Source organism: Eurypyga helias, unplaced genomic scaffold (assembly GCF_000690775.1).
Source record: "Eurypyga helias isolate BGI_N326 unplaced genomic scaffold, ASM69077v1 scaffold34408, whole genome shotgun sequence".
Classification (NCBI taxonomy): Eukaryota; Metazoa; Chordata; class Aves; order Eurypygiformes; family Eurypygidae; genus Eurypyga; species Eurypyga helias.
Window position 1 is genome coordinate 17,106 of NW_010269508.1, and position 10,453 is coordinate 27,558.

Below are 10,453 nucleotides of genomic sequence, written 5' to 3' on the forward strand. Positions count from 1 at the left end.
TCTGCCCTTTCACACACCACATCATCTTTTTCTCGGGACTGTTTTCCTTACAGAACTGCCACGGGAAATACAGCATGAGGTTTCCCCAAGGGTTTCCGCATCCCCCGATCATCTTTATAAGCCGCAGCCCCCAGCTTTTACCTGTGGGGGTTCGTAGATGGCAGCAACCTCTGCCCGGATCCCCAGCGGGATGTCTTTGTGCTCTGTGTACCGGCCGTAGAGATACCCCAGGTGTTGGTTTCCTGTCTTCCGCCAGAAGTCGAGGAAGCGATCTGCAATTGTGTGGTTCTCAAACATGATGTTGTCAACATGCCTGTATTTCTGTTCGACAAAGTCCAAGCGTCAGGCCATCCTCGACTAGGTCCGTTCAGTTTGCCGACCGCTGATACCTTCCCAGTTGCCTAGGACACCCCCCTTTCTCAGCCGGAGCAGGGATTTGGGAAGCTAGCCGGCTCCCTCCGGCTCCCCTCTGCTGCAGCTTTGCCTTTCAGCACCTGCCCAGCAACCCCCCACCACAAGCTGGAGCGTGGGGGAGCAGCCCCAGCACCCCGCTAGCTTGGCCTCTTTCCCAGCGCCCCAGGAGCTTTTGCAACTAAAAAGAGACTGAAATTTAAGAGGAAACAAGAAACGGTGGGTGGCCTCTTGGATCCCGTGAGGAAAAAAGAGTGGAGATTCATCGCTAGCGGTGCCAGCTCAATGCCCTCCTCATTAAGAGGAAACTGCTGACCCAGATACATTTTGGAGTCTTTTTCCACAAGGGCCGGAGACCTTAATGGCTGTTTCCTCGCCAACCGCCCATACGCAAGGGCTTCTTGCTCCAAGCTGACTGTTCTGAAGCCACGTCTCCCAAATTAAAGTCCCTCTCGGCTGTGAGGGCTCCTGTGCGCTCCGTCTCACCTGTCTATTGAGAGTGATGGCACTGGGTTGGCACTTGGTGCAAATCCCTTCTGGCCAAGGAGGGTGCCCTTCACAGCCTGATTTGATCTTACAGCTGATGTTCTCCAGGGCAACGAACTTCCCCCTGCGAGAAGGGACACAGAAGGCAGCTGCGACCACAGTAAATGCTTTTGGGTCTCAAAATAAAAAGCAAGGGGCTAGAAATATCGGAGAGGAGGCAGGTAGCACCAACGTTTTGTTTTTTCAAACCACAAACTCCCACGGGGAACGCTCTGCTCCTGCAGTCCCCAAGTAACCTCTGTTGCCTGCACAGCATGGGAGGTCAAGAGGACAACGTGTGGTCCCTGGCCCAGCTCCTGAGCGGGTACTGGAGCAAGAGCAGAGACAGAAAACTCCCTGGACCCTGCTTAAATAATTTCTGTGGCACGTGAGAAGTAAGATTGTACTGCCAGTGCAAATCACAGCTCCTCTCATGCGCGCAAGGCTCCCTGCAAAGGGAAGTTCCCTCGGACCAAGCTGCATCTCACATCCATTAATAAACATCCCAATGGAATTTAGGAATAGGAGAGGGAAGGTTACACCTCTGTTTAATTTACGTAGAGGAGCTGCATTTCAGAACATCACCGAAGGGGATTTGAGATCCTTCACTGACCGTGTGTGCCACAGCATGGCAGAAAAACATGCTTCTCTCAGCAGCCCCTCCCTGCTCAGCACTTTTCTGGCCTGTGTTAACACAGCATCCTCCGCCCCGCCACGGGGCAGGATGCCTTATGTTCCAGGTAGCGGGTGGTAAATACAGAACCACAACAAAAAAGGGTTTTTCTAACATGTGCAACATGTGCAGAACCAGACCCTGGGTAACGTCAGGCTCATCCTTCTGCACTGTTGACAATTGTAAGTAAGAAAAGATCATAGAATCCCAGACTGGTTTGGGTTGAAAGCCCCTTAAAGCCCCCCCAGCCCCACTCCCTGCCACAGGCAGGGACACCTTCCATAGCCCAGGTTGCTCCAAGCCTCATCCAGCCTGGCCTTGGACACTCCCAGGGATGGGGCATCCACAGCTTCTCTGGGCAACCTGTCCCAGTGCTCCCCACCCTCTGCAGGAAGAATTCCTTCCTGATGTCCCATCCCAATCTCTCTCTTTCTGTTTAAACCCGTCACCCCTTGTCCTGTCACTCCCTGCCCTTGGGAAAAGTCCCCCCCAGCTTTCTTGTTGGTGAATAAAATCTCCCCAGGTCCACTTAGGGAACCTCTTTCCTTCCATCTGCCCTTTTCCCTCCATCAGCAGTGTTTCCTGGAAGCAATTACATTGCCACAGCAAAAAGAAAGGGGACAGAGTTAATTTTTTTTCCCCTCCCTTTTCTTTTCTCTTTTTTAAGGTGTTTCCTCCTCTGTTTGCATTTCAACAGAGCCGGCGAGATCCGTCCGTCCGTTTTATTTAAAAAAGAAGCTCCAAGTAGATTCCCTTAAACAAAACACGAGAGATTTCCTTACTTGTCTGCCCCTCCGGTCAGCTTCCTGATGTAGGCATGGAACGACATATGCTTCACAGGAGGTTCCAGATGGTTTAAATAATCCTCATCAAACGGCTGCCAAAAACACCACACAAAGAAAAGGCAGGTCAGACACCTGTCTGCTAAAAACACCGGTCGCTAAACCAACGGATGTTCTAGAGCCAACCCCACTGGCTCCCAATGTGGAAACAATCTCAATTTAGGCTTATTTTCGAGGCAGCTACTACCGTGGTAGAAACAGCAGGGCTTGACAACAGCCAGTTTTATTATCGCCTCCCGCTTCTCTAACAGTCCGGCTCCAAGAATCAGAAGGAGCCTCAAAGGCAAAACGCTTTTTCCCTTCCAGCAAGTCACGCCAAACAAAAAAAGCCCAGCTGCTCCGAGGAGGCCAAGGAACTTCCAGAGCGCACGGCCGGGAAACAGCGACCATTGAGGGATCGCTGCTTCGTGCCACGAATTACGCAGTTTAGCACGTTTGTGGGCGTTACCGAGGCTGCCCCCCTTCCCAGTAATACGTGGTTAAGCTGGGAAGTGCTGGGATGCACGAGGCAGGGGATGAAGGAAGATCCAGGCAAAAGCGGAGAGGGAGGAAAAGGGGGAGTTTTTCTACAGCGCTTTCTGTTAAAGCGGAAAACCAGAGGGTCACCCAGGACAAACCCCGGGTCACAATGCCTGGAGGCGAATGCTGGCTGTGAGCCGGCAGCTCTGACAGCACCCAGCAGGATTCTGACACAGGGCTGCCATCTCCGCGCTGGCACTGCCAGAGGGAAAGCCTTCATCCTCGGAAGCAACCGAATCCAAGAGGACACACGCATCTCGAGCGACTTCCCGGGGCTCTTACCTCCAGCGGCACACAGTGCACACATTTACCCAAGGGGCCGTGGCGACACCTAGGCAGAAAGAGAAGCGGCGTTAAGCCTTATTTAATAATGGCAAAGCCAGGCTGGAAAAGTTGCTCCAGGCTGGTAATTTGGGTGTGGAAGATCTGTACAATCACAGAGAAACTCTCCACCTCCTGCGGAACGTTACAGAGGGATCACCACAAGGTAATTTCACAGCAAGAGCTTAAATCTGTGACTCCCCGGGTCACGATGAAACCCGCCCGCGTCGCAAACGTCGCTGGCTCTGCCCTCCGCACAGCCACGCGAACCCCCGCCGGCTCACAGCCCCTCCACTTCGTCCAAGCCGGCGCTGGCATCGCGCTTCAAGGATTTGAAATCTACGCCACAGGGTTGGCCGGTGTGGTTTTAACAAAAAAAAGACAAAGCAAAACATTCAGCCTTTATCAGTCACTAGAGGATGGTCTGGAACAAACAGAAAAGCGTGTGTTTATCGGACAGATAAAGACACGCTGGGTAAACCCACACACCAGAGGGGAAAACATCTCCTTTTGAGGTGATCGCTGTTAAAATAACCCCCAAAACAACCCCAAAAATCGCCCCCCACCTCTAGGTCAGTGCTAGTTCTCAACGGCAGGCCTCTAGAGAGGCGCACACAAAGCCCACACGGACAGGATCCAGTTGCAGCATCGCTTTGAGCAAAGTATCGTGGCAGAAAACGTACATTAAGGCCCACGAGAGGCTGCTAATGCACTCGGCGAGCGCCAGCATCCCTTCCCGTTCAGACTGATGTGCACTCACAAATACAGGAACAAGCCCAGACACACTCTTTTTATCATCAACACCCACCCCTTGAGCTTTGGCTCCCTACTAAGAACAATACCTTCCTTTATCCTTTGGAAAAATGCGCTCGAGACGATGTTTTTGCCACAGAGCGGTTGAGTTTGGCCTTTATTGTTTCAGTAACGTGACATTTCCCTCATCTGTCATCGGCCCAAAAAAAAGGGTTAGATAGGGTTTGCCACGTAAAGGCAACGTCTCTCCAAACTTCCTCGGCGCTGAAGATAAACCATATGGAAGAAAACAACGGGAAAGGGCGAGCTAGTCTGGTTCAGAGAAGAATTCCTCGTTGCCTCCAACATTTTCCCTCAAGCCCTATCAGAAGTTACTTTGCAGAGGGGTCCAGCCCCAGGCCAACAACCAGTACAGGCATCCGGAGCCAACTGAGTTTAGGCAAAGTGAGACCTGGATGCATTTCTGTGGGCAAAACGGACTCCCTGGTCTCACAGAAAGGTTAGAAAGGCACGAGAGGGAGAGGAAACCGAGACCCAAATCCCACCTCCACGTCTCTACTGTTGGATATTTCCACTCATTCCCTTTGCTTTTGTGGTTTTCCTGTCTGAGGAGTGGCTGGAGCGGAAGACGCAGTGCTCCTGCCTGGGCCAACCTAGCGAGGTGCCACACGGCCATCGCGGTGCCGAGGATGGTGACGGGGCTGCGTCGGCTCTGCCCAAGCAGGGAGAGCCAGAAAAGGTGACAGGGCCTGGGTCTCTGCCCGCAGAGGTGCCAACAGTGATTTAGGAGATGACCTCGATGCTCACCCCGCTGCTGGCTGGGCGATGCCGAGGCAGCAACGCCGGCTGAAAACACAGCTCCCCATCCGCAGCTCTCCCGCCACGGAGACCCATCCCACCAGTCCCCTCGGGACCCAAACAACGGGGTGCTAGTTACTGAGACCGCGTCCGTGCCCCCTGTTAAGCAATCCGCCACACGCAGAGCATAACCTCGGATTTCTACGCAGCACCGGGTGCCGGGACACGCTGGGGAAAAATTCAAAGCCTTCGCTTAATCCCCAGAGCTCCAGATGTTTTAGGAGCACAAAATACACGGTAAGTCCCATGGCAGGGGCCACCTTGATCAGAACAATGAGTCCTTCCTGGCAAAGACCCTGGGATTTTGGTATCTGCTTCCTTCCTCGGCTCACCAGAGCTCGATTTAACCTCCCAGGACAATGGCAAAGGCTGTTTTCCCTCGTGAATGTTTCAAAGGCAGCGAGGGATGGAGCAGTGGCTCCAGGGGCAGTTCCCATAGCAAACTTCCTGGAACTGGTTTCAGGCAAGACGTTACAAGCTCCGGTGAGGCACAGATGCATCGGCACAAACCCGGTCCACCCATACTTACAGCTGCTGGTCTCGATTCCGGTAAATCTTCCCATCTTGTTTGATCAAATACTGGTCGATCTCATCTTCCACGACCTGGGGGGCCCCCGCAGACCGCAAGCTTTGGGAGATAGAGGTGTCCATGGTCTCTGAGGAGGAGCCAGCTGGGCTCGACGGGTAGAGAAACAGCATATCGCCGTGCCTAGGGGTGTTAAAAACCAACACAGGGTGATCAGTGATTGCTTCTGGGTAACAAACCTCCCGCGGGAGCGTGTAGTTTGTCACAAGCTACGAACAGTCCAGCAAATGTGTTGGTGCGAAGCCGTTCCATCAGTCACCTCGTTCTGCTGCTTAGGTCCTTGGCAGAATCAATGCGGATCTTTCTATCAGGAAACAAGACCAAGACGACGGAAAAGGCAAAAGGAGTGAAGCAAGAATTCCGCAGGGAAAAGGACCAGTGTGGATTCCTCAAGTCACAGCATTCCCAAGGCAGCTGCCAGCGCCAACATACTCAAGCCACGAGCTGCACACAGCGATAACAGCTTTTGTATTTTTAGAGAGCGTAACGTTACCCCTGACACGGACAGAATTAAGACTTTCCCAACCACATGCGAAGCGCCAGCACCGTTTGGCACCTCTGATCTCCCCAGGCACCTGGCTACGGGAGGCAGAACTCCGGCTCCTGCACAGGCGCTGGCACTGATGGAGAAATAAAGGATGGCACGAGCGAAAGCTGGGGCGAGGGAGCTCGCTGCAGGCTGTACACGAGCAAACAGGTGCTGCCCCACCACCACAAACACACACAACGCGAGAAGCAGCCTAAGAAACGGCTGCCACGGCCTCGCACGTCGTCAGTTTGGTCAGCCCCACGCCAACCCAGCTTGGCGCTTCGAGCAGTCGGCGAGTGACAGCTTAGGGCTGCTGTAACATGCTGCCCGCTGCTGCCCAGTGCGGAGGGCGGAGAAGAGGTGCCCAGTCGTACGAAGTGTCCCCCCCGTCCCCCAGAGCACTCGCTGTCAGGACTCACTTGATTTTCAGTAAGTTGAGGGATTTGTTTTGCGACGCTGTGATCTCTCCCGTCCTGTTTCTATTGGTGTAGACAGAAAACCCATTATTCCTGAAACCAAATTCTTTTGCAACCTGAAAAGAGAGAGAAGAATGACAAGGTTGAAGATATCTGATGCCCCGGGTCGGATGCTGAAAGCTGCTGAGAGCAAGCGCTAAGCCCTGGGAACTCCTATGGCAAAGCTCCAGCTGAACTCACCCGCTTTCCTGAAGAGCACGGGATAACAGAGGAAAACAGGGACACTCAGCAACACCAGCAGTTTATTTAAAAAGCAACTTAAAAAGAGTATGTGCCTCACAACACAAGCACAGTATTTTATCTGACTCCAGGCAAGCGCTGCCATGACTACAGGGGGGACGCTACCCTCTCCACAATCCCAATTCTCTCGCTCCGGCCTCGCCAGTGCACACCAGCCAAGGCATTCTCATCTTCCCGTGGGCTGAATTCCTCAGTCCAGATCTCCACCTCCGAGGCTCCTCTGCCCTCAGCTCCACTCTCGCCTACCAGTTGCAACGTGAGTTTCACACGAGCTCTTTCTGCTGTTCTACTTTCCGCCTCTCTACCTCTGTCTCTTCTCCTGTTTCTCTGCCTCTTCCCCTCACAACCCACCTCCCAGTCCCCAGGCAGGCCTTCTCCCTGCTCATCCTCTCGGGAGTTCACTTCAAGGCTGCTTTGCTCTGTCAGTCCAACGCCTCGTCACAGCAATAGCAATTTTCACATTTGGCCACTTAAAAACATCATTAGTTTGAAAGCGGCGTTGAACGTTTCTAGAGGTGCCAAGCTCCTCCCCAAATTCTTAAGTCAACAGCCTTAATTTTTATTCCGTACCTCTCTCCGTGGCTTCGGCAGGGCTCCGAGACAGCGACTGCACGCAAGGCAAACCTAACAAGCCACAGGCCCAACCGTGGCACGAGCCAAGCCAGGGAAAGCAGTTCCTCTACCTCCAGCTTCGCTGCGATCTGCAGCAGCGAGCGATCCGCCGTTTGCCTGGCAGCACGACCTCCAAACGGCTCGTCTCCCGCCCCCGCTGAATGTTAGCGCTTCAGGCCTCGGCCTTCAGTTTTGGAGGAGGACACACAAATCCCACGATACATTACCAAGAGGCTCGAGTTAGCTCTTAACTCGATTCTAACCTGACCACACCTGGAAGTTTCCCTTTTCAGTACTCTGGGTGCGCTGTAAAAGACACAGAACCACGATTTTCGAGGCCTTTACCACTCTGACACGTGTTTTCTTTTGCAGCTTCCCCGGAGTCGTCAGGGAGGAGACGTGAGTTAACTGCAAACACGACGGAGCGATCTGATGCCTCTTTCTTTCCAGCAATCCAGCTAAACACGAAACCCACCACAGGGATCAACACGTCAGCATTAAAAGGCGCCGCTATTAACACACACCGAGCTCTGGCGGTAACGTCTGCACCTTTTCTCTTTCAACTAAGCCCAAACTAGGGAAGAAATGCCAACGTTTCCTGCGTTCAGCTCAGCAAGAGGATACAGCTTTCCCCGGATCATGAGGCAACTGCAGTGAGCACCGATGGTAAGTGGCTGCAAGCACGATCGTTCCGCACCGCCCTGGGTAATATGAGCCCTTGAAAGCCAGCGGCTCGTTTTGCACAGGTTCCAGAGATTTTAAAAGCAAGGTGCTTTTTTCCCCCTCGGGTGAGACAGTTTGCAGTGGGTTCCTCTGACCCAGCCCTGAAATCCATCCGGATTTTCGCTTGCTCAGGTGGGAATTGCCGTCACGGTCTGGGCCCAAGCTTCAAAGTGACTCAAACAGCAGAAGGTTTCAGCCCGCTCTCCTTCTCCCTTGCAGGGGGAAAGGAAATCTAGCCGGCTGAAAGAATGGCCCTTCAGGCACGGGAACACAAAGTACTCCTCTTACCAAGTAAAGAAATCCTAATCTGAGAGTTCCAGGTGACAGAGGAGTTCCAGGAGGGAAGGAAATGGAGAACTGCTCACTCTGCAACAGCAAACTAAACACGGAGCAGCTGCCTCAGACCAAAGAACAAACTGCAGCCAACTCCAGATCTGAAAACACCAACACTCAGTGTGTTCTCCTCACCCCAGGGCGGAAACCTTTCCCAGGAGACTCCACAGCCTCCCACGGCACCTTAAGATCTCGCCTTAATCCTCGCTCTCCCCAAAACTACACCAGCAAACCAGCGGCACACCAAACACGTTCAAATGATATTCAAAGCGCAAGTCAAGCAGCCGAGTTGGGCGGGATCGTGTCTGAGGAGGCCAGGCAGCAATTATCCAACAGCTTTCCCATTGGATAGGATGGCAGGGTGCTGAAAGGAGGGACATGGGGGGCTGCTGGCATCCCCCTGTGACCTCCCAGGAGCCCCTTTACACTCTCCCAACTTCCAAGAGCAAGCACAGCTTTCTCGTCCCTCTGTGCTTCCGCAGCTGCATTTTCTCTGGGAGAACACTAAATCGTATGCATCTCCCCCCGTGCTGGGAAAGCTCCCACCCCAGTGAACTCCAACTGAAAAGCTGAATAAGTTTCCTTCTTAAATTTAGTTATTTTCCCCCTGGAACAGCAATGAGAAAACGGGGTTTTGGCTACACCAAAAAAAAGCCGTTTTCCAGCGGGCACACCGATCCTCACTGCCGTCAGCGCATTTGCCCAGCGAGGCGAAGGGCGCATCTCCCACGGGAGAGAGCATCCACGCAGGCCGAGCCGCTGGAGCCCTGCCTTGTCCCGCAGGCGAGTGGGAAAGGGGAAGCAGAGGCGCAGGGATACCTTCTTGAGGAACGTCGCCACCGTTTCTCGCTTGGTAGCCGTGATGCGCTTCACCCCTTCCGGCGACTGCACGCGGATTATCTGCGGGGTTAAGAAGACAACCCGAGTTAGTGACCGGGCGATGGAGCCCACCCTGTGCTGGCAGCCTGACGCCACGTTTCACCCACCATCCCCACTGCTCCTCCCTCCTGCTTTTAAGGCCAAGGGCGTGCGAGCACACGAGGAAGCGATCTCCTTGTAGGGCAGCACCGGGCCGAGGTCTGCAGGCTGCGGATGAATTACGCCAATGCGGGAGGCACAGCAAGACGCTGGCACGGTGGAACACGCTAACGCTGCTTTCTTTTTTTTTGTCAACGCTCTGACCTCAGACATGGAATTAAACTTGCAGGAGGAGGGTGAATCAGAGCTTCCCAGGGAGCAATTTACTCGGTGCCTACAAACGCTTGCCAACTGGTGCTAATGGGCACCTGAGCTGTCGTTGTTTCAACCCACGTTACCGACGCGCAGCTTCCACGGCTAATGAAAAGGCGAGGAGGCACAAAGCTCAGGCTACTGCTGTGAAACACTGACCAGCATAGAATTGTGGAATGGGTTGGGTTGGGAGGGACCTTAAAGCCCACCCAGTGCCATGGGCAGGGACACCTTCCATAGCCCAGGTTGCTCCAAGCCTCATCCAGCCTGGCCTTGGACACTCCCAGGGATGGGGCATCCACAGCTGCTCTGGGCAACCTGTCCCAGTGCTCCCCACCCTCTGCGGGAAGAATTCCTTCCTGATGTCCCATCTCCATCTCCCTCTTTCCGGTTAAACCCGTCACCCCTTGTCCTGGCACTCCCTGCTCTGGATCCAGCCCAGGATACGGTTGGCTTTTCGGGCTGCCAGCGCACACGGCCGGCTCATGGCCAGCTCCTCACCCCCCTGTACCCCCAAATCCTTCTCCTCCGGGCTACTCCAGGCAGCAGTTTTGCCGCAACCTGAAGTCAGAAATAGGAAAAACTGGCAGTTTTTTGGGGAGAAAAAGCTGGGGAGAATTCCTTACACGCTGGCAGGGAAGGGGCAAATGGAAACATCCGAGTCCTCGTGTTGGCAGGGACCGGAGAACTGGCTCCGGCTGCAACGCTGAGCCACGCTCGGGATGGCAGCGTGCTGAATGCAGGGACACGGGAGGACAGGGGGGACACGGGGGGACACGGGAGGACACGGGAAGCGGCCGCCGTCCCAGCGTCACCCCCCGG

General features: G+C 54.1%; 1 protein-coding gene across 1 annotated transcript in view; it reads right to left on the minus strand.

Moving 5' to 3' along the window:
* NPLOC4 (nuclear protein localization 4 homolog (S. cerevisiae)) overlaps positions 1-9,301 on the minus strand; it is a gene marked incomplete at both ends in the record, with an annotated part of 26,062 nt that extends 16,761 nt beyond the window's left edge. Inside the window, 7 exons of the mRNA XM_010158131.1 lie at positions 142-321; positions 898-1,021; positions 2,392-2,486; positions 3,253-3,301; positions 5,432-5,611; positions 6,437-6,549; positions 9,221-9,301. Coding sequence (XP_010156433.1) covers positions 142-321; positions 898-1,021; positions 2,392-2,486; positions 3,253-3,301; positions 5,432-5,611; positions 6,437-6,549; positions 9,221-9,301 — 822 coding nt within the window. The remainder of the gene's footprint in view (positions 1-141; positions 322-897; positions 1,022-2,391; positions 2,487-3,252; positions 3,302-5,431; positions 5,612-6,436; positions 6,550-9,220) is intronic.
* Positions 9,302-10,453: the final 1,152 nt, after the last annotated feature.